This window comes from Harpia harpyja, chromosome 9 (assembly GCF_026419915.1).
Source record: "Harpia harpyja isolate bHarHar1 chromosome 9, bHarHar1 primary haplotype, whole genome shotgun sequence".
NCBI lineage: Eukaryota > Metazoa > Chordata > Aves > Accipitriformes > Accipitridae > Harpia > Harpia harpyja.
Window position 1 is genome coordinate 41236603 of NC_068948.1, and position 24473 is coordinate 41261075.

Consider the following 24473-nt stretch of genomic DNA (forward strand, 5'->3'; position numbering starts at 1 on the left):
CATTCTTGCAGCTTTTCTTCTCCACTTCAAAGCTAGCTAGAGGAAGTAATTTTATTACACAAGTTCTGTTTTTAAAAATTTTGCACAACTTGCCTAAACGGCAATGCTTAGAAAGTCTTGCCAGTGCAAGTGGTGTAATTGAAAAGGCCCACAACTTTAGCTTAAAGTTTGAGCTTTTCATGTGCTTTGGTGCTTAATTATACGCAGTTGGCGGTTATGCTCTTACCGGTGGGGTGTTGGTATCTTGACACAATATAATTGGCAAGTGTGTTTAAATTGCTAATTCTTTCTTGTCACTTAGTCAAAAGTTGTAGGTCTTAAATGCAAGGCTGAACTCCTTAGAGAAGAAGTCTAAACAAATCTACAGTCAACATCGTTTCAAGGTGATCCACTTGTGTGCTGTGACTGAATGTGTCTGGTTTTGGCTAGTTGAATTGTATCGGTTAATTCAATTGGAGACCCAAATATATCAGTCATAAAATGGGACCTGGCCCCAGCATTCCTCTGCTCTAATGGGAGCTTGTTGGTAGGCAAATAGTAGCCCTTATTTTGCTTTTTGTTCACTGTCTTTGCCTGAGCGAGAGCTGTGGCGAGTAATATTTATTCGGATCCATATCGTTGCTAACTACAGCTAAATTCTCAAGTGAGGGCTTCTAGGTGCGAGGGGCAGAAGGGTTTTTATCACACCTCCTCATTTAGTTTTGCTGAAAGTAGGGCTGGCCTGTCTTCCAGTCTTATGTTCCCCCCTTATCCCCTTACTTCCTAATCTACTGGTTTTAGGTTTTTTTTTTTTTTCTTCTGTTACATGTTAGTGTGCTCTTTTCCTGGTGCTCCTGACCTCTGCTGTTTGCTGTTGTTAGGAGCTGCAAAGCGAGGCTGGTGGATTTGAAAAGGCTTTCTTGAGGCTGCTATCAGTGTAGCAGAGAGACAAGGCAGAAGGTATCAGACCTTATTAGCACGTCTGATACTTTAAGACTCGTAATTCCTGACGTTAATTATAAGGCAAAATTTTTAAGGTGCCAGTGGGTTTGCTACTAGCCGTGGCTACAAAGTAAAGGAGAAGAAAGGAGTCAGTAGGCAGGGGGCTGTTTGCATGCATTGCTCTGGTTCTGAGAAGTAATAAAACAGAAGGGGAACTTGGGGGTTTGCAAACATGTGACTTTTATGTCCCCATGGTAGTTTTGGGAGTAGAGGAAGATTAGGACAGAACAGCAGAAGTGATGGAGAAGAGAGCACTGCTGCAGCCTCTCTCTGTAGTGGGAGAGGGCAGCTGTGGAAGTGCTGCTTCTTTCTCAGTAGTCAGGGGGCAAGGCACAGCTAGCTTGAAGAGAGAAGAATTTTAGATACTAGGTATGAGAGATGTAAAAGCCCCAGTGAATGTCAGAAAACCAGCCAAGACTTCCATGAATTATTCTGTCCTCTGGAATTATCATTGTTAGGGCTGGTTTTGATGTTTAATTGTAATGCAAGAGCAGTAACTACCTCTACGGTCCATCTTTGGATAATGCCTGGGTCTCTGGGTTTTTACGTGGTGATTTCTTGCAACTTTTATAAGGTCTCATTTCATCCTGTGGGATGCATATAAATAACTTCTTTCGTGATTAGCAGAACTTCCTGTTGTGCTCGCGTGCGTTGCACTGCGCAGAGCCTGCGTACCCTGAATTGAACTTCTGGTACCTGAAGTGTGGTCAGAGCAGAACCTGGAAACCGCTCAGTGGCATCGCCACTCCTGCCCTTCAGGGGTTAACGTGGGTGCTTGAGTTTGTTTTGTATTTTAAAATGAAATAAGTGTGTGAGGGGTTCTTGCACTGATAGCCCAAACATGGAAGTCCTTGAGATGGAAAAGAAACAGATCATGGCTAGTGGCAGGCTTGATGAGAGGCTCTGCTGATCTTTGCCTGTGTGTGATCTCAAGGGCTAACCTGTGATGGGAAAAGGCTTGTTAATCTTTTGTTCTGTGTAGACTGATAGAAAGTTATGGCTAGAAGGGGTACTAAGAGATGGGGTCGTCCATCTTCCTGTCCCAAAACAAAATCTGGTAAACCCAGGCAATTCCTGAAGGATATTTGTCTAGCACATTTTTAATGATTTCCTGTGATACAGACTCCAAACACCAGATTCTTTTGGTAAGTCTAGTTGCCAGTCTGTTGCTTGTTCTGCAGTTGCAGCCTATTATTCCTGTCTAAATACAGTGTTGTGCATGTGTCCTTCTTGTGCTACAGTTTTAAAGAACAGATTGACAGTTTCCCAAAACCATTCAGGTGCCAGGACCCACCAGTTTTTCAGCAACAGTAAGTGTGGTGAGTGCCTGGCAGTGCCTGTTCCTTCCTGGCTTTCCATTCTTTGGAAGGGTTTATGTACCATTTAAGATCCCTGCATGGCAGGCTCTCACACCTTTGCATTGTACTTCCAGTGGTGGTTTTGTAGAGGACCTATTGAGTTGAGGAGAAATCACAGATCGTTTGATGAAGTCATTGATTAGCTGTAGCAGAACTCTACCAACCTGAGTTGCTTAAAAACGTGACTTTCCCCAAACTGTGAAATCTTCTGGGATCTTGTGGTTTCCTATGGAATTTTTAATTTTGTCTTTGTATTAAAGAGTCAGCCTGCTAATTCTGGGTTTGATGAACAGCATTTTAATGGTATTTGCTATATGGAACTCCTAAGGAACTTATTAGTGTTTGATGCCTACCATTTAGATTATTTAGGAATGCCATTTTAAGTTTAATGGAAATTGATAGTTGCCTCATTAACTGTAGCTAAACAAAATAACGTTCAACTTCCTAGTTAATTAAAACGAAAACTGGGTGATCTAACCATTATATTTAGCTTCTGTTCTGTTTATTGATTAGTGCTTGACGATTGTCGGTCAGCTCAGTGGGTGGAAATGTAGAATTAGCTTTTGGTGGCTGATCTTAGGACATTTCCTGCTCTTTTGTCCTTTAATTTACTGATTTTTCTTTGTCATATTTTCATTTGTGTAACTTCTTTCCTGTGTTGTTTTCTCTTTCTTATACCTCATCTGCCGTGCTTCCTCATACCTTTCCCACTATGAGACCAGTTACTTGGGGTACCCAGTGAAATTATTTGGGAACCAAAGCTAGTAGAAAAATGGGATTAAGTGCCATTTCTGGTAGCCCAACGCTGGGTGTTCTGGGCTGGTTGCAACTGTGTTTTCTTGAGGGAGCTTCAGATGTCACTGTGAAATGCTGAAGCTCCCATCTGTCTGTGTGTTGACACTCAATCTGCATTGCAGAGTGGGCAATAGCACAGCAGCTGAGGTTTGAAGTGGGTGAGTGAAGCCCTTTAGATCTGTATGGAGGGAGGTCAGCTCCAGCCTGGACTGTGGCTCTCCCAGTCCAGCTCTGCCCTCAGGTCTCTGTGGGCAGATAGGTGGGGTGATGCGAGGGTAGGTGTCGAGCATTGCCTTTGCATGAGTGAGAAGAATTTTACATGAAACAGTTAGTGTTGTCCTTCAGTATCTGTATGTTTTGTCTGTGCTAATATTTCTTTAGCAATTTAAATAAAAAGGTTTCTTCTGACTTTAAAGTAACATGTCTTCTTTTATACATTTTAAAAGAAAACAAATAGTTTGGCTTCTAGCACCTGCTTGGCTTGAGTTTGTGCCCAGGTAGCATTTTGCCTTGTGTATGCTAAACTTCTAAAACATGTTACAACTACTTTTAATCTAGGGATGGTCAAAACTGCATTTGTGTCTTCTCTCTGAATTTATGAAATTATTTGTTATGCTTAAATTACTCTTTGCTGATTAAAATATAGTAATATAAATGTACTCTTTTAAGGAGGTCTTGGAAAAACCTTTATGAAATATCAGGGATCTTGCAGGACTGAGATCCAAGTGCAAAGACTGAATCAGAAGTATTGTCCCCCATCAATTCTGGTAGTAAGCAGATTGGAGAGAAATGGTTCGAGGATGTTACAGTATATGAGTGCTCGTTTGTGTCTTTCTGAGCGATAATGGAGTTGAATATGACTTCTCTATTGATGTAACAGCTAAAACATGGCAAAGATCAAGTTTCATGGCATAGTACCTGACACGTGCATAATAGAAGCTCGTTGAAGAGCTGAAGAGCACTGGTGGTACTTAAGCTGTTAGGTGTGGGGAATGAGCAAACTACTCTTAAAGGGTTAAGTGGCTTTTTATAAATGGGTTGGACTTTTATTTGCTGACTTCTGATAGAACTATTAAACTTAGGGTTTGATATATGAAATTCCTGTTCAGGTATTTGGAAGAAGAAAGCACAGTATCTCGTACAATGTGGACAAACGCAGCAGTGACTAACACTGGCTGCATTCCTGCCATGTTCGACTTCAGTTGAGCGGGGGAATGCTATTCAAAGCATGAGCCATTTGCTCCAGTACATGACAGCCACTGCACCAGCTACTGTGCAAAGGATAGAATGGGTTTTCCATATTCGAGGTCAGAATATTTCTGTATATCAAATTTCTGCTTTTAAGTGTTCTTTCTAGCTGCTTGCTCATCAAGTCTTGTACAAGATGTGAAGAAAAAAAATGAAACGGGAGCAAAAGCTTTTTTTAGTGTGACCTGCATTTGAATAGTGCTCATGTGCAGGTTTCCTGTCTCCCTGAATTGTTAGATTCTTGTTTAAGACCATGACCTTCCTTAGGGCCCTGTAGAGAGCTTCTTCCATGTTCATTTGGTTTTGAAATTAAGAAATGGCATTAGTTTTTGGAGAGTGGAGTGGTTAGAAATGTCTGATTTTCATAGGTGGGGTTTTGTCACCTGTTTGGCATTAAAGACTACTGCAGTTCCTTGTGTTTTAATTCAGCAAGGTGTTCTAAATACATATTTTGCCTTAAATTATGTGTTTTCATTAGATTTGTTTGGATTGCTCATGTGCTGGAAGTTTAAGGATATGATTAAATACTATTGAATCCTGTACTAGGGGGAAAAAAAGAAGATACTAACCTTTTTTTTTTTTCCTGTAAAGTAGGAACATGTGTTGTCTTGTTGAAAGTAAATGAGCTTGCTAACTAATACTGCTGAAATCTGGCAATTCCTACTTTCAATTTAATGGTGGCTACAAATTAGCTGTGATTGCTCTGACAGTTCTTGAATTGCTGTTATCGTGTTTCATCTGAATACTCTTCTTGTTGAAACCTGATCTAAAGAAAATACTAATACAGTTCATGTAAAACTTTGGATTTAAATTTTTCTTTCCCCTGTGGAAAACTCTGATCTCTCTAGAGTACTTGTTGGTTTTTAGCTTTTTTTTTTTTACACCTACAGTTTATTTAGTCAAAGGGACTACAGCTTCTTTCCCTGGTGATCCTTCTTAAGTGAAAACTGTTTTGCATAGGAGCAAATACTGGTCCAAACTGACTTGATAGGATGTGTACTTTTCTAATCCTGAGAATATAGTTGGTTGGAAGAGGATAAGAACTGTCTCACATGCTTAGATTTTTTTAGGGTAATTTTGGGTAGGCAGCTACCAGGTAATAGCTTAAGATACAGAAGTACTTTCTAGATTACTTTTATCAGTAGTTTCTCTGGATCGCCTTTTAGAGGCTTTCCAACAAGCAGCTTGTGCAGAGACTGTCAGAAATTGAAAAAAAGAAATGTTCCTGGTATTCAAATACTTCTGATTACCAGACTGGTCCTTCTACGGTTGCCGGCACCACTGTGTAGTTCTGAACATCCCAGAGGTGACTCTGAAATGTGCTGGAGATTGTTTTGGTGAAGGACCAGATGCCTCCTGGGAGGAAAGAGGTGCAGGTAATGCTGAAAACTTGTGAAGACAGAGCTGAGAACCAGATGCTTTTTCCTTGTTCAGAATGACCCCAGCTTTGTGAAGACCTGCAAATGAGCAAGGAGAGTTTGCGTACATTATTACAGTGTTTTAGAGTATTTAGAAGCAATGGAGTATGAGGATCACGTCGTAAAAGCTGTGTTTAGAAGAAGGTAAAGGTTTGACGTGACAATTGAGGATGGAATCTGGAAGTAGCTAAGCTGAAGTACCTAGATAGTTTAAGTATTTGTGGTGTATGTGGGATAGTCCATCTGTCCTGAGCTGGGTATATGGATTGTAGGGGAGAAAGTACTGTGTGATGGTGCTCTTTTCTGGACAGCACTGATGACTTGCTGAGTATTTCACTACTGATGTCATTCTTAATGGACTTTTTCTCTGTTGCTGCATTTGTTGGGAGAATTAATATGTTGTGTGCGTGACTATTTAAATTCTGTGTGAGGAATAGTGCTATTTTCTTAGCACCCATGAGAGTGTTTTGTAAGTAGTGGGGTTTAATGAAACCTGGACTCCAATGGGCTTGTCTCCTATGTCGCTATACTTCTTCTGCTGTGGTACACTTGCCTGACACTTAATAAGGCTTAATGTCCTCCCCATGTCCCCTCTGCCTGTCCGCAATACGTCTTCTGGCACAAGGAAGCTGGGAGTGCTGCAGGGTCTCGTGTAAGGGTTCAGTTACCCCAGCTCACCACTTCACTGCCAGCTGGGAAGCCACCCCACTGTGGTGACAGCGTGATGTACGGATGTGCTGGCAGGTTGGCAACTGCTGAACGGTGCAAACCACACTGGGGTTTCCTGCCCTCTGAAGTTCAAGGCAGTCATCATTTCCTTCCCTTGTGCTGGCTCTAGGCTTTCCAAAGCTTGTACTGCACACTGTGTTTTTCTGGTCTTGACTTCTTTCTCAAGCTTGCTTGAAATTGTTTAGTGAATTTAATCATGAGGTGTGATTCGCACTTTCACTGATCCACTTACTGATCGGGCTTTCTTTAGGGGAAGGACCAACAATTTGGTGCTGCACAGGTTTAGGTCACTTGTCACTGTTGTACTAAAACACTTGGGTCCCACCTAAGGCTGTACAAAATATCTGAAGTCCTGAAGAAGGTTGTGGGTATAGAGGAACTGTAGGCGTTAATTTTGAGCCATATTAAAGGGTTCTTGAGTACCCATGGCTTTGGTTTTGTTTGTACTGAGTGCTCTTTGTGACAGTGCTGTATTTTGCTTTTCCCTTCTGCCTATTTACTTACTATCATAATATAACAGTTTCTTAGGGGGGAAAAATTGCAAGCCTGTTGCTTAGCTGGTATCCTCACTGCTATGAAAATAAACTATTTTTCAGTCTGGAATGGTGCGTTGCCTAATTCACAGCATTTTTTCAGTTTAGTTCAAGGAGCAAGTTTTTTTTTCTGTTTGGTTTTAGCAGTACTGGGGAATTGGGAAATACATCTTTTCTGTTTTGGTCTTAGAAATAAGTGTCCGCATTCACAAAGCACAAAGTCTGTATTTTCTAAGTCTTAGGAAATCATAGCCAGGGTTCCTATTCAAGAAGCTCTGATGTTGTTGCTTTGGCTGAATGCTGGGTCTCTTGCGCTGCCGTAGCTTTTTTTTGTTGTTGTTTTGATTTTTCTTTTTTTATCCTTACTGGCATTGAGTCTGCCCTCCAGACAAAGAGCAGACAATGAATTGCAGTGAATGACACTTGTGAGCAGGGAGAAACTGGGTCAGTTCCAAGCTCGTGCAGTGTGTAGGTATAATATCAATATGAGGGGGGTGAGGGGAAGGAGGCTGCTACTGTTCCTCACCATGCTGTAAAAATCTCTTGATGGATGTTAGGGTCATCTAGCATAACTTACTATGACAGAACACTGAGTAATACAGAATGTTCATTAGAGTTATTCATTAAGGATTTACAGTTTTCAGCTGGAGTGCTGTCACAATTTTAATTACTTCATGAAACATAATGTTGAGGTCATGCAGAAAATGCCAATGCTTCTAACATGTATTACTTATTTTTGGAACTGATGTATTCCTACTAAATGGGATTATAACTTCAGAATCTCTAATTTTCAGGAGCTGGAATTAAATTTGAGAATAGGTGTTTGGCTGTGCGCATAGCACGGCGCCCTTTTATTTTCCTGGGCTCTCTGCTATGTGCTGTTGTGCTTTCCTACCCTCCTGCACATACTCAGGCCATGATGAACCAAAGCTACATGACCTAAGGATCATGCTTAGGCACGTTTTCAGTAGCACAGATGAGCATCTGAACATTGTATCTTCTGTGGAACTGAACATGAAAATGGAGCACTCTGTTCTTCTATAGCTTTTTAATTCTTATGTGTGTTTTTAATTTTAATTCTTCTATAGGCTTTTAATTTGAAGAACAGTCAACAGAACCTATTTTATTGAGAAACTTTAAGTAATAAACTTCATCTGTGGATTGGATAATTGTCTGATGGCAACTTGAGCTTCACAAATAGTTTTCTTCTCTGAAAATAAGGTGGTGTTATCATAGTCTGTTTTTCTCCTACTGTTGCTTTGTTATAAAGTACTCTATGTACTCACGCTGCTACACTGAATGCAGTGGTGGGTGGGGTGAGGATAAATTTGAAAACATGTAATGGAAGCAAGGTTCACCAAGTGACATAAGGAAATCTGCTGGGAGGTGAATGGATAGTCAGTGCTTCTCCAAGATCTGGAGCTGAGGGGAAATACCATTTAGGTATGGCTTCACTTGCCTGAGAGTAGAGCCTTTGTGTGGGATTGGTGATACCTCACAGACAAGTTAAAAACAAGAAAACCTGTTCAAAGACAGTGTCAGAATATCCTCAAGTGTGGTTTGTAGTCAGCTTCTCTGTCACTGAAAACTGTTCAGCAACTGAATTCTGGCCACCACGAGCAGAGGCTGGGCAGGACTGCCATGCTCTTTACAAGCTGGCAGATTTTCAGTTTTGTGTGAGAGACGGTACCTGCTCCAGTGAACTTCGTCTGTGGACTTGAGAGAAGTCCAAGTTATGAAAACTGCTTTTAAAGTGCAGAGGACTAGCGTAAGAACAGTTTTGCCACATATCTGCTGAGGATTAAATGAAGAAAACCACTGTGGTATTGCTGTCTTGGGAATATTAAGAATATTTTAAAGTTTCTGTTACTTCAGTAAATACCAGTCTAGAGAAACACTGGTTGTGTTATGCTTCCTCTTGACCATAAATATTAGATATAGAGCTGTATGTGTTTTTGTGATGATGATGGGTGTGGTGTTCCTTTTGTTGTTGTTTTGTTTCTGATGCTTGTTTGCAGGCATTTGTTGAGCACCGGTGTTGAGCAAAATCTCCAGGAGCTAAGGACTTAGGGGTTTAGGCTTCTTGCTGAAGATGCTAAAATCTGATCATGCTCATACAGTTTAGCATGTGTCAGGTTATATAGAAACTGTGATATAAGAAAAAAAGCAATTTTCAATTTTAGTGAACTTATTCTTAAATATGTTAAAATATGAAACGATAGTGCAACATGTAGGTACAGGTCTTAAGTATGTAGGTTTAGTGTTATAAGACCGACCTGTTGGACAAGTTAAAATCCAAATAAGAAGAGTTACTGGCCTAAGCGCTTGTAGTTAGAGTTTTTGTTAATGCTTAATCAGCTTTTGATAGCTGTAATTGCCTCTTGAAATCTGAACAGAGTATTCTCCTACAGGTTGGTTCATCTGGTTTGGGACAACGAGTGACTTACACTGAGAAAGCAGGAAGTATTTTTGTCTTTTGTTTTCCTTCAGTCTGTAAATAAAAATGATGCCAGAGGATCTACCAGATCCAACCTTGAGAAATGTGACCAAAATAAGCGAAATACACGAGGTACACACAAAACTTCCATTGTTCGTTAAAAGCTTACATACAAAACCAAACTATGTACTTTGAGCTTATCTTTTCCAATACATACATTTCAGAGTAATAGCTTATAATTGAAAAAACATTAAATGCTGGGTTTGTACGTTTAATCAAATTTCAATTTCCATACAAATGAAGCTCAGCAGACAAGAACAAACAATTAGTGTAGCAAATGAAAAGTGCCATTTCTTTGTATTAAAAACTGAATTAGATTCAAATCTACATTTGCTATGTAAACACTAAAATCTAACATGCATCTGTAGTCTTAGCTACCAAAAGAATATCTTAATGTATCAGACCTTACTGACTGGTGAATCTCTTAATAAAGAGAAATTAAGTCATTGTAACTAGAAGAACCCAAACTTTCATAATCAGTGATTGCAGTCACTGAGTTTAATCTCTGTATCAAAGCATTCTCCTGAATTGAGACTTATTACTTTGGAAGCTTTAGTTTAGGGCTCTGGCTTCTCATTTGTACCTCTTAAATTGTCAATTACCAAGACATCAAGGTGGTTGTACCGCTAGTGGTTTATATATCAGAGTTAGGAACATGTGATTTATAAGGGGAATCTTCTGTCTGTCAGGGATACATTTCTGCTTTAGGAGAGATTTGGCTTTCTAGTGTTCCTTTTTCCACTGGTTCCTGTAATGGTAGACTTCAGTGTCTTGAACATATAAGGTTGAAATTTAGATTTTTGAAAACTTTGATGTGTTCACCTAATGCGTTACAGGAGATATTTATTATGTACCTGAGGCAGGGCCTGTGGCATTTTTGTTGGATGTAGCATTTTTTCAGGCTGATTTCCTTTTATATCTCTGTCTTGAACTGAAGGAGGATAAATAATCCTGTGAAGACAGTATCAAAGCATTCTCATTTACCCACCAGCTTATCTTTGCAGAAGTGTTTTGATGAGTAAATAGCGCTTGTATACTAGAAGGGTGGTTTTTTGAGGTCCATGGGCAGTTGGCTTCTGTTACTTGGCAGAAATTTTTAGAGCTTGCTGGTTTTTGATCATTTCTGAGAGCTATTTCCACCCCTGCTGCTTCTCTTACCCCTGTGGTGGTGTGACCTGGTACAGCTTTTTGTGTGTCAGAGCTGTGACTCTGGTCAGTAATCAAGCTTTTCTTATGGTATGGAGGTGAAGGTCTGTCCCAGCTCTGTTCACAGGGCAGTTCTGGTAGCGCAGCGTTGAAACTAGCTGTTCTGCCTCTGAGGAGATGTGTGTAATCCTAGCATATCAGAAAATGTCTTCTATTAGAGCTAATATTTAAAAAAATAAAACACATTAGTAGATGTTCTAGCTTCATTGGCAGACAACTATTATGAAGCCCCAATTCCACATTAATTGATACTGGATCTCTACAACTGTATTTCTGCTGAATTAGTTGGAGCATGTGATCTTTCTGGTTGGAGGGTACAAACCATAGTTGGTCTGACTTAAAATTAATGTAGACAGACAATAGCTTAATTTGATCTGAAGCTTGCTGTTTTGAAGCCAACTAATCAAATACATTCAAGAAACTGAACTAGCAAGGTGAACTTGGATTGAATCAACACTTTGTCTCATGTGCCTATTACAGTCTTGACTTGATATTGGAAGCTCTAAAATGAGATTGACTGTGTTGAAAAGTAGTCTCAGATACTCAGGGTATAGATCCTCCCTGCCTTTCAAATAAAACAATTGTTTTGAGTAACTGATTATCCCTTATCTTTTGCATAAGAAAGGCGAAGATGAATAAGAAATTAGTTCCAGTTTAAATGCAAGCAGGAGGTGTCCTAGTCCATGAAAGACTTAAAATGAAGCAGAAAATGGAGGTTGCAGGTAGTGTAATGCCCAGGACAGCACGCTGACCAAGTGCGCATCTGCGGCGGGAAGGATGCACTGTGGCTTCCCAGTGCTCAGGCTCCAGAAGGAAAACGTTCTCAGTTACATGGAAAGATTATATGAGATGATTAAACCTGAAAGGGCTTCCTGGGTTGTTTTGTAACGGCAAAAAGGTGTTTGTTTTATGAAATGTGAAGCTGGCTGGAAATTAAAGCGGGGGGGTGTGTGTGCGTTTTATTCATCTGTCATGAAGTCCTTCCTGTGGATAATGCTTTTTCTAAATGTCTATTTTGAGTACTTAGCAGAAAATCTGGAAATTAGTGTGCTGTAAAGGAAATTTAAAAAGCTAGTTGAGCCCTATGTTGAAATACGTGATGAGTGCTCTGAAACACCTGGCGTTCAACATGTAATTGGGAAAATCTTTAGAACAAAAGCTTTCTGTAAGAGTGTAAGCAACCACCTTGAAAACTTAGTTTTTCCCTGTATGAAACCTAGATTTTTCTATTGGTCAAAAATCTCATCTGTTTTATCACTGACTAACTTAGAAAAATATTTGGCAGCTCAAGAAGATGAAGACTTCTTGTTTATATGGCACTGTTTAAATTTATTTATAATCTTGCCTGTTATTTCTGGTGTTTGATTAATTAAGTTTCCAACTGTTTTGTAAGTTTTCTTTTAAATTTCAAATTACAGGTCCGCGACTAGCTTTGGCAAGACTTCTTTCAGGTGAGTGACTTGTGGGCAGGTTATATTACCAATTTGTTGGGACACATTATTAGGTATTGGGTTTTTTGGCCTTCACTTGCCAGTAAGTTTTATCTTGGGTTCTGTATTAAGCTTGTAGAACTGATACATGGTCTGAACCTGATTTCAGTTTTTCACCTCCTCTTTTTATATAAAGGTAAGGAGTTTCTTGTTCCTTCTGGCCAATTTGTAGCTCTTAATAAACTGTTGCTAGAGAGAATAGGTGAAGGGTTACCAGAGAATACATTATTATTAATTGTTGATGTGTCAGAAAAAGACAAATGTTTGTTCAGGTAGGGGTGTGCTGGTGAACCAGCAGGTTGCTTGGGTTTTAGCAAAGAAACAGTGGTGGTGTGTGAAAGCGTGGAAGCGCAGTCAGGACAGCTGACTTCTGCTCATAGGCTCATCTTCTCTGTAGCCTTTGGCAAGCTATGTAATTTTTCTGTACTTCGTCGTAACCACTGGCAGAAGGATGTGCTGGTTGGCAAGATTGTTGAGGGTTAACATTGTAGAAGTGCTTTGAGACAGTAAAGTGAAGAGATTGTATGATGACACCTCACTGCTTTAAGTGTTTTCACGTTCTCACACTGCTTGAACTTCGTGATGTTTTCTAAGTTTATACTATGTATAGTGCAAAAACTACAATCACTGCTATTTCCAGTGTTTTACTTGCCTCCCTTCTTCCCAGCAAATGCCAGATGAATTTAATTGCTCTAAAATGAAATTTTAGTGTACTAAATTTTGTGCTGTAGCATAGCAAAGACTGCATCTGATCCTTAGAACAAAAAGAAGCCTTTTATGTTAGAATTTCATATGTGAATCATAATACTGCTGATGTGACTTGTCACATCATACATGAACGCTGGAGGTGGTTGCATTTCCATTTTTTCCACTTCAAGGCAGTTGTTGATGCTGTTAGCTAACGTTGTATTGGTGCCTCTGCTGCAACAGCTACTTGCTTGTAGCTGAACTTGTGCCATTACATATTTTCTAACAATTTTGAAAATACAAAATGTTTCTGCTTTAACAGCTGGTGGAAAAATGTGTTTTTAGTGCTTCTAGGGGTTGAAGTTTAAGATACTTTCTTTCTTCCTCATCCTTTCTTGTTGTGAGTTTACCATCAAGTGCTGTGAACAGTGCGGGATATCTGGCTTTGGGTACAGAAGTGGGACAGGTATTTTTGAAACTTTGCTATTCTTTTGAAGAACTGGAAATCTTGTATGGGTGAAGAGACAGTTTTTATTTAGCACGCTCCTAGAAAGTAAGAAGTTTGAGTGTGTGTTAAGTACTTACATGTCAGGAAAGATGGATGGTTACTTTGTGTTGTACCGTTGTTTGCTACTGCTCATATGTCTTCATGAATCCTGTTCTGCTGCTGGCAGCATGACTTGCCTTTTCTGCGGTAAGGAGATAGGCTTGAAATGTTTTCATTTTTCTGCTGTTTTGACTTAAAATAGGCTACTGAAATGAAATGCCTGATTGGGTTGTGGAGACTAGCACCTGTCCTGTGCATCCTTGCCTCTCCCAAATTTCTCTGCTCCTTGGCTGAGTTATCTCACAGGTTCATTATAGGCCTCCATCTGTTTTTATGTATGTATTTTACCTCTGAAGGCAGCTGCCCTGGCTAGCTGATGTGCTCTGCTGTGGGAGTCTCGAGCCCGGCGTGCAGGGCCGAGTGGGGCACAGGGGGCCGAGGGGATGGTGTTGGCGGGCGGCCCTTGTGCTCAGCTGGGTGCTGCGGGGCCGGGCTGCGCTGCCCACCCACTGCCCTGTCTTGTCCGCATGACAGCCTGCTGGTGTGCATCTGGTGGGGCCTTCGTGGAAATCCGTTTCTGAAAGAACCAATCTTAAGCATCAGTCCTCAAGGAGGCCATTGGGTATGTTCCAACCCACCCTGAGCACAAGTGAGAGAGGCGGTGAGATTTTCTCAGATGATTGCATCTTGTTTCTCTTTGTGTTAAACTGCAATAGGCAGCACGTAGAGGCAAAACGATTCAGATGAAACTCTTCCAGAAACTGCATGATGATTTAGGTAGTTCAGTAATGCACGGGGATGTGGGCCCTGGGCTAGGATGGCTCAGGAGGTGTAACTGGCAGTGTTTGCAGAATATGGAGAATTTCATTTCACAGTATTTCTTTCAGTGTCACTTTTTTCCCCTCTGCAGTAGAATTTCATAGCAGTTCCTATTCCTTGGTCTGAAATAATTAGTGCATCTGACATAGCATGGTTTCCATTGGGAGCAATTGTTCAGCTGGTTTGAGTCGTGTTTTAATAGAAATGTTTTGTACTCTTCCATGTATCCACATTCTTCAGAGAGGAGTGTCTGTAATACAGGAAGTAATGACATTACAGCATGTAAGTGGCATTTTTTTAATGCCCATAATATTGGGATGGAGTCATCCTTTTATCTGAACCAGTCATATATAATTGTACATAGAATAGTAATAGCATGTATGAAATTGTAGAGATAGAAAAGTATTCTTTACTGTTTTTCCCATGTGCACGTTGGCTTGTACTGCTTTGCTGGTGGATGCTGCCTGCGAAACCAGAGGGCTGCAGAATAGCTTTCTTCACAGGGTGCGTGCATGACTTCCATTAAAATCAAGCAGTAAAAAAAATTAAGAGTTCATTTAAAGTATTGAATTTTGAACTGAATTTTGCCATAGCTGTAGGTGGATGCAATGGAAGCCTAGAGCTGGGCCAAGGATAGTCTTTCATGTGTTAAAATACCTACCACAGGCTCTAGTGTAAATACCATACTTGAAACTGCGATAGTAGAACTTTCTAAGAAATGTTCCACTGCGTGCTGACATTGCGCAAAAGGGGTGAAAGAAGCTGCGATGATTTACTGAAGAGTTGATGCTTTTCTGTGAACTTGAAATTTGAGTAGTTTTAATTTCAGCTTGAGGTTTTGTGTGTGTTTGGGTTTTTTTTTTTTCCCCTAACTTAAAGATAGATTTTAAATTTTTTCTCTTGCTACATTGGGCAAGTGAAGCTTAAGCTTTTATTCCCCTGATCAGGGGGAATGAAAGGTTTTATTTGCCCTTTCCCTCTTTGGGCTAAATAAATTCAGTTTTTGTTCAGGGGTGGGTGGGGGGATCATTATGACCTAAGCTGGTAAGTTGGTGGTTTTGGGTTGTTTTTGTTTGTTTGTTTTTTACATTTCCTCTGTGCTCATTCACTGTTAGCTGTTTGGACTGAGTAAAACTCTAAATGGGTGAGAATACTCTTGTCTTGCTGTAAGGTCTGTTGTTGCCGTCAGTAGTCCGGCAGATCTGTGTGAGTTCTTAGCCATTTTGTGACCTGAATGTTTGCTCTGAGTAGGTGGTTGCTAAGAGGATGAGCCCGCTTTTATTCTTCCAGAAGAGCAGGTCTGTGCGTTGAAGAGAAACCAGTACTAGGAGTGGATTTTAGTCTAATGTTGAATTAGAAGCCTGTTATCAATATCCTATACTAATTACTAGGTGTACGTGGACAGCTTTTATTGAGAGTGCATGACGACTGTTTTTTTTATGCCTGGTTGTGTTGTCTGAATGCTTAAATGTGACCTCTGTCTTGACTTAGTTTAGACTTGTGTTTCAAGAAGGGAACAACTGCAATTACAGCTCTTTTCTTAGGTTGTAAACTGTGGATGAGAGAATACATACGTGTATTTTAAATTTTTTTTTTTAGAGATTTCTCCCTGCAAAACAGTTACCTACTTGATTCTTTCCAAATCAGGGATGAGTGTGTTTTACTTTTAAAACACTTTTTTTTTTTTAATAAAAAGGTGCTCATTCTCCAGACATAGCTGACCTGGGATTATTGTAGCTTGCTGAGAGGAAAACATGCTAAATTGTTCAAAAACATTGGTTGGAAAATTGACAACCACCATCCAGAAGAAGGGTGGACGGTGATGGTCTGGTGCGAAAGTGAGCCTATGGATGCTAATGGTGACTTGCAGACCTGCCACCTGTAAACAAGCTTAGAATTGTTCACTTGTGTAGACAGATTCCCCCTCCCTCCATGTTTTGAGGGACAAAAAATGAAGCTGAATTATTAGGTTCTGGCATTTGATAGATGGAGTTGATATTAAAAAGCTTTGAAAAACATTGTACTTTTTATAATGCTAATTAGGTCTGACAGTATAATGATAGCAAGTATGCAGTACTCTTGCAGAAGCAGGAACTACATGTTTGCAGATATTGACAGTTTCTTGTAAAGGATGTGTCCATATGGAGAAATTCTACCAAAGAGCTTAAGCTAGAAAGTGAAAACAGGCTCATGGATATAGAAATTGTTTTATAAATAGTTCTGTGAAATGGCTTTAAATCAGACTGGACATTTGTGCAAGTCTGGTGGGTTCTGGCATACATAGTGATTGGAATGGAAATAGGATTCTGAATTTATTGTGTAATCTAGCACTTAATTACCATAGCATATTTTTGTTCAACTCTGGTTCTGAGAAAAGTGAACAAGTAGTTCTCAGTGCCCCACAAGAAGTAGATGGGTAACACTGTGGTGATAGATGCTCACATGGTATTTTTATTGGGAAGGTTTTGCTACGGATATCTGAGGGAATTACTGCCCAAGCACTGGAAGCCATCCTTCCTGTCTATTAAAACCACAAATATGCAGGTTAAAACATGGAAGTGATCTGAAACGAAGCAGTTTTTAACAAGCTGAGCTATCCAGAGGTTTTGTCCATTATGCTTCAGAGATACGTTACATGACAGGTGATTAATGTATGTGTAGACTTGCAAGAATAAATAACACTTCAAAGCACAACTTTCTTCTTCCCTAGAGCTCCGCTGCACCCCAGGACACTTTGCATGTCTGAGTGGTACCATCCAGTGCATCCCTTCCAACTGGCAGTGTGATGGATGGCCCACCTGTGAGGACGAGAGTGATGAGGTTGACTGTCCAGGTAAGTAAAGCTGAGAAGACTGCTCAGCCCAGTATCAGCTTGTTTTGCAGCAGTACTTTGACTCTTTAAGATCGCTTGCTTATTTTTATTTGAAAGTGAAGATTGTTTGGTAGAACTGTACCCATTATTAACAAACTTTGAGTTATCTTCTCTTCATTTTGTGCAACTAATGCTACAAACAGTTTTTTGCTTGTCTGAATTATCCTTCTGTTCTTACAGTCTCAGTAGGTGTCCTGGAGATGAGAAGAGTTTGTAGTCTAAAAAGACTTCCATGACAAGGAAAAACTCATGTTGCAATTAAACCAAAATGACACATAGGCTTGTGGTTAAATTCAGAATTGCTGTTTTGGTTGTATATCACTCACTGTTCTGGGTGACGTTGTTGGACTTAGGTAGAGAGCTTGGTTTATTGCTCCCCGTTCTGATTATGCTTTTTGTTCTTAAGTGGAGAACTTAGTTTTGCCAAACAAGCTGGTGTATTTACTCTTCATAAACTCGTATGATAGGCTTTCAGGAGCCTATCACCAGCAGTGGTTCTCTGTTAAAGCTACTGGATACTGAGCTGTCTTTAAAAACAAGCAAACAAATTTTTTTTTATTGTGAATCAAAATATATAATCATGATTTTGAACATTTTCATTTGTTCTTCACGAACAGGCCAGTGTAACTCTTTTTCTGTGTGTCTTAAAATTGAATGGACCTGTAGTTTTTTTTTTGCTAAGAACAATGAAGCAGGAATATGAAAGTATGAATTCAACTGTGTCATAATTCAAAACTTTTATCTCTACAGTGTGACTAAATTACATTCAAAAACTGTTTTAAGAAGTCTTTGCCACTAAACTACTTAATTTGCTTGGGAGAGAATCACATGAACTTTGCAGCATTGTCATCACAGCATTCAGTCTGTCAGCATTTTGAGTTTTGAGCTATTTTAGAGAGGTGCTACAAAATAGTAGCATTGGTATTTTACAGCAACAAGCTCTTCTAAATATTCCTATTTTCTAGTGGGATTAGAGAAGTAAATCTAACACTCAAGCTTTGAAACTATGCTATAGTTAGCCATCTCCCCAGTGTGTGCTACATACAAATAATTAAAAGAATGTGTTCAGTGCTCTTTTGTAAAAAGCTTTTGGCTAGTTTGTGTGACTGTATATATTTGCAGCACGGGGGAAAAAAACTGTTGGTAGTTTCTTCTGACATTAAAAATTAAGCTGTGCCATTGATGCTCTGTTTAAGGATATTCTTTATGATGTGGATGTCCTAAAGAAAGATGCTTTTACAGTTGTGCTGTTACTCTTCCTCCTTTTTAGCTAACTTTAGCCAAATGTGAAAAACTAGGGACCTAATAAAATTCTGGAGGTTAATGGAAGTCAATGGCTAGAGGAAAGCAGAGTCATATCAATGTTTGGATTTACTCAAAAAGCACTGAAGGCTTCATTTGTGGGAATATTGGAACACCCACATTAGTAGAAAACAGTATTTTTATCTTCTCTTGTTGCCTAGTGTATTAGTTGGCAATTAAGTTGTTGCATGGAGGATGCAACAGGATGATGTTGACTCAAGGAGTGGAGTTACAGAGAATATTTGGTATATGGCTCGGAAGAGGATTTTATGAAAGCAAAATTTCTTAGTAGATAGGCTCTGCTTTTATGTTTGGGGTGTAGGTCTCACTGGACTGTCTGGCCTGACATGGTGAGAAGAACTTTAAGTTAAATGAAAGACGATGTGTGGGAGAGACTTGATTCATCGCCATGTCTGTACGCAGGAGGAGGAGAATAACATACATAAAGAATACTAGAGGGGAAAATGATGGACAGCATAGAGAAGGAAAGTATTCCACTTGATGAGAAGAGTAATTGGATAAGTAATTGGTGAAAAGGCTGTGCTCAGTAAAAGAGCCAGAAAGCTGGGTGTGGCGTTTATGAAAGAACTGAGATACTTGCACAGTAATGCAAAGAGCGTAGCCAGCAAACCAGAGGAACAAGAACTACTGGTGTAAGATGTAAAAACTCTATTATGCCTGTAACAAAAAATTGGTGGGATAGCGTTGTGACCTGAAATGGGTGTTGAAGGGCATGTGTTATTTAGAACTGTCAAGAATAAGGACAGGTTGGTGTGCTGGTGTGCGTGTGAATGATGTGCTGGAGTGTAAAAAGGAATAGCATGAATGAAAGTAAATCCGATGCCAGAATAAGTTTGGAAGAGTATGGTTTTCTTATGTTGGGGAAAGCAATACATATGTGACCAGTCATAGGAGATACTAAGTCCTGGGACATTGACTGGGGAGCTAATGCTACTAATAGTAGCACCCAGTCATACTCAGGAGTGATAACTTTCTTCTTTGGCCATTGAATTAATAAGAAGTGATGCAGCTTTAAATTTAGAAGATACTTTTAGATTTAGATGAGCAATTGTAAGATGATTCAGCTAAATTTAAATACTTTTTAATTAAGGTTCTTAATTTCAATAAAGACATACTGAACACTAAAAGAACTAGTTAGTGAAGCCACCTGGACTTGTGAAACTTGGAGAATTAAAATATCTTTAAATTAAAAGGTATGAAATCTCTCTGAAGCATGAAAAGAAAGCTTGCAAGAAAGGGCTCAATCTGGTTGGGAAGCTTGTTACTTTTCAGCCTTTGAGCTACTAATGGCACACTCCAACGTGAGCAAGTTGGAAAAGATCAATGGCAGCGAATTAGGGTTTTGTGGTGGTGTTGAAGGTGTGTTTCGATGAATACTTAGTCATGTTGGTATTTTCCAAGGTTTAATACAAAGCTATTGTAAGTTTTTTGGCACTGTTGGTTTAGTTCACTTATTTTAGGCCTGATTTCATTCATGTTAGTAACAAAGCTCCTATTAAAATAAGAGGATCATTAATTAATATATTTGGTAATCGTGTGTTGTCTAAAGTACAAGAAACACCACAAACCCTAAGACTTTTTTGTTAGAATAATTTCTTCTGGCATTTTTTTCAGAACACAGTTAAGCAAGACATTAATTCATTGGCAATCTGAATAAGTGTATGAAATGGCTACTTTTGCTAGACCATATATTTCTCTGAAGATAGTCATCATAGCTGTTTTTATTCTTACTGTCTCTTTTCAGAATGACCATTTTCCTTTAAAACATGGAATTCCTTTCAGTCCCAAACTTGCAATGTGTAAAGTGCTATTCTTCCTGCCCTCCCCACTAGGCATGCAAATGTTAGTGGAATCTGCAGCAGTGATTACCCTCAGTTCATCTCACTAGTAGACTAAAACTGTTGGCTGCTTACTTTTGTGAGCATACTAAAAAATTGCTGGGAGGGTTTATGTAGAATGTGCCTGCAACTCTCTTGTACTTAAGCAGTGGAGACTCATGAAATTTGTCTACTGTTCCATATCGACACTAATTGATCCTAAAAATAGTTTATCCCAAAGTGGTGTATTCCGTGAAATGGTAGAATCAGGCATTAATATCTTAAACAGGGACTTCTACAAATGGGAATTTATTATTTCTACTCACTTCCTCTTACATTTCTATACAAGTAATCAAAGTAGTAACATAACTTTTCCACCTTTATGAAAGTTCTGTATTTAAACCCAGAAGAAGGAACGACTCTGCAGTTTACCTTTTACTGTTCATTGGACTTCCAGATTTGCTTCTAGCAGAATATCAGATCAGCTTCTCCAGATACCCTACCTTCTTTGCAGGCCTTCTGGTCAAAACTAATTTTCAGCAGTATGAGTGGAGTGGGATTTAGTATAGCTCTGACTGTTTACCTGTGGTTTATGCTACAGGCTTGATGTTTGTTTCTGTTACGTATGAACAGAGAACGGATGTCTCAAATTCCAGTGCCTTTCATAAATCCTATCCTTACCAGTTTTTCAGCTTGCAATTATATTGGTGATCATTCTGTTTCCTTAATTCATTTATTTTTTTTAAAAATAGAGTTCTTCCCAGGAATAAGTGATCAGATTGTGCCGTCAGCTGCCCTTCGGCTTCTCTCAGCATCTGAATTTGAAAACCTTCAACTTGCTCTGTAGTGCACACCCTTGCCTAATGCCACAGTCTTCCTTTATAAGGTATTTGTTAGTACTGTATTCTAGACCTGTTTGGTCAGAAACAAGAACACTGGAGAGTTTCAGCAAGCTGAATTCTTAGTTGTTCCCCCCCTCCCCGAGCCCACAATCAGCACTGGACAGCTGGCCATCCTGGTGGTGGTGGTCCTGGGGCAGCAGTTGCAAACAATGGCTAGCAGTAGTATGAGCTGCCCTGTAGTTCCATGGCAAACAGTACGATTTTACATGTTTTTGTTGAGATTGGGAGCCTAATTTCATACAGAAACAATCTTGCTAAGAAGCTAACTGTAAATGCTGATCTTGAGCAATGTCATCTTGTATGCTGTTCTTAAGGTCTTCCCCAGATACCGTATCAGGAGGAAATGTGCAGGCTTGGAGGTCACTTGCCCCAGCACATACACACTATATCTATCATCTTTGAGTCTGCAAAGTTTCCTTTGTGGAGCCAGCTGAAGGTATGGCTGGTAACTGATAAAGAAGCAGCTGCAGCACACTGTTTTGCAGTGATCATAAACAGCTTTGTGTCTTGTTTTGCCAAGGATATTGTGTTTGGTTGAAGTGACTGTTGACATTTGTGCACTTTTCAGTACATCTCCTTTTTTTAAAGCTAGGTAATAATGATAAAAACCTCTGATCATTTCCACACCTTTTCTGAGCCCTTGCTGAACTCCTATATGATGCATCCTTTTTACCCTACTTTGTGGTTAAATTATAAGCTCTTTACTGTCAGTCTGCTACTTTGAATAGTGCTCAGCACAGCAGGATGCTGTTCTTGGTTGGCATGTATTTCCTAGCATAATACAATTGATAACGCAAAGCGTGGAGCTGCTTGATCTGAGAAGAATCACTCCTCTCTGGGGACTCCTGAACTGTATTTCCAAGTCTTTAGGCACAAAACTGGATTTAATCCTGAACTTCTCTCACCTCTCAAATTACCAGATGCAATTAAAAGCTTTCCAAGCTTTTAGCAGGTAATATGCTGGACAGAAAATTTGAAGCTTAGGTGACAACGCAGCTTCATATGTAAATTTTGAGAATCTATGTGTTTAAACAGGAATAACTAGAATCTTGGAACAAATAAGATAGGACAAGACCTGGTTGCTTCACAAACAGTTTGATTTTGACATAATTTGACATAGTACATCCATCCTTGTGAAGGGTTTGGCTTGAGTAACTTGTCATCTGTGACACAGTAACTCTGGAAACTAGTTCAACTCCCCAAAATCCAATACTCACCCCTTTATGAGTTCTGACCCTACAAGGACCTCTCTATATTACAGTCAGTGTCTTCCGTCTGCCCATCCTTTTTTTTGGTGCAAAGCAGACCTTGGCATGTGTGGCAGATTGCAGTTTGTCTTCTAGCTCCTGCGAACACAGTTTTCCATTTGGCGTCATGTTTGTTCCCCCATGCAGGGCTGCTCGGCACGCGTACGCTCTAGCCTGTTCCCGTCTCAGCTGGTGCCAGCTTTCACTTTTGTGTGGTCTCAGCACCTCGGCTCGCGTTCCATTTGCACTACTTGGCTTTTTGCTTCCTTTTACTTGGTCCGACTGATGGAGGCACTGAGGGGGACGAAAAAGGAGCTTTCTGCTCTGCTTGTGTGCTCGGCTTCCCCTAATGAGACACCACGTGCAAGGGAAATGTTGCTGAGATCCTGTGGATAAATGCTGCAGAGTAATCTCCATAGATGTACTCAGAAGAGTATGGACAATGTAACTGAATTCCTTCCAGCCTCTATGAATAACAGACAAGCTCATATTTCTTTTAGACTTAAACTTGACTGCATTTGCCCCCTCTGTTTTTTCTGTGTCTCCAACAGGAACAGCAAAACTTGTACACATGGCACAAAGGTTTTTCTGTGAGTTAGCAGGACTGTGTTTTGCTGGCTACAGTGACAGCCCTTGTTCAACTAAAAGGTAGTTAGAAATGTAAGCAAAATTTCTTCCCCTTCTAATCTCTTAATTTTTGTTCTGAACAATTGTTGAACTGTTCAGATTCAGATCTGAAAAAGTTTACCAATATAAAATGTAGTAGGAGCCATCCAGCAGGGCAGACTTCCATTCTGAATTGGTAGCTTGAAGTTTTAAACAACTGAAAATAGTCACAGAATCATCAGTGTTGGGCAGCTTTCTTGATGTATAGCACTATACTTAGACTGCAGTCATGCTAGAGTGAATTAGATAGCAACTGTAAATTGGAAAGAGTAGGGTGAATACTAATCATGACTTGATCTGTTTGGAAACAGATTGGAGGATGCTCGTGTCTACCATGCTATAGTATTTGAGGGGAGAAAAAAAATTGTGCCCCATGAATTTTTCCTTGAACTCATTTTTCCCTTTTCCCCACCAACTAACAAGCAAGTTACATTTCTAGTATAATTATACGAAGTCAAAGGAAACAGAACTATGTGTCTTGGCTAGTAAAAATACTACTGTTGCTGTTAATGCTTGTGGTTGTAGTATCTAGAAGAATAAAGGTTTTGGAAAATAGCTGATCTTCCAAATTTGATAGCTTTCAGAATATTAAGTGTGCACATAAGCAATAAAAATGATGGCTTTTCCTTTCTGAAACACTCAAACATCGTTAGGTTCTGACCTTCTGGCTTAGGTTGTTATCTTAAAGCTTAGTCTGTGGCACTATTTTATTTTTAAAGATAAAAATATTTTTATAAAGAAAGCAAGAACGGCAAAGTAGATAGAAAATTCTTCTGCAGAGTATTGAAAAAGTACACTAGAAAACCAGTCCAATTACACCTTTGCCACCAGAATCTGCAACAGCTTTTCATGGCAGTCAAGTGACTTAGAAGCTTGTTAACATCTCTTTCTTTATTGCCCTGGAAAAACTTGTCATTGTTGCTTTTCTCAGAGACCGAAAATTCAGGTCAAATAGAAGCAATTTAATATTTGAAGAGCACCAGTTTATTAAGCAGCTGACAGTGTTGGGCTTGAAGGAGAAGTGACTTGTGGCTGTGTTCTGCCTCTCCAGTCCTGCCTGGTTTCAGTGGCGAGTCTGCTGACATGGGCAGATCCTGAGGAAGGAATGAGTGTCCTGCTTTCTGGGTGAGGACTGATTGAACTCACTTTGTGTGGGATCTGTGTAGCTGTTTTTCAAAGCATCTGGCATAAATTCTGTCAATTTAAGATGTTAGCCGAAGTAACCCTTTCTTAACCTCGCATGTTAAAACCTGTGAACTTCTGTTTTATTCTTGGGGGAGGTAAATCGTTAAGTCCTCGTGGGCGTTCTGTTTAGCCGTGGAGGGTCAGCCATATGGT

At 39.7% G+C, this 24473-nt stretch overlaps 1 protein-coding gene across 4 annotated transcripts in view; it reads left to right on the top strand.

The window, feature by feature from the left end:
- The window catches only part of DGCR2 (DiGeorge syndrome critical region gene 2), a 50277-nt gene that overhangs the window by 4293 nt on the left and 21511 nt on the right, over positions 1–24473 (top strand). For 2 of the 4 annotated variants that reach the window (XM_052796017.1, XM_052796018.1), the window contains exons 2-3: positions 12184–12216; positions 17019–17141. In XM_052796017.1, the coding sequence (XP_052651977.1) occupies positions 12184–12216; positions 17019–17141 (156 nt within the window). The remainder of the gene's footprint in view (positions 1–12183; positions 12217–17018; positions 17142–24473) is intronic. The other 2 variants (XM_052796019.1, XM_052796020.1) reach the window with 1 other exon arrangement.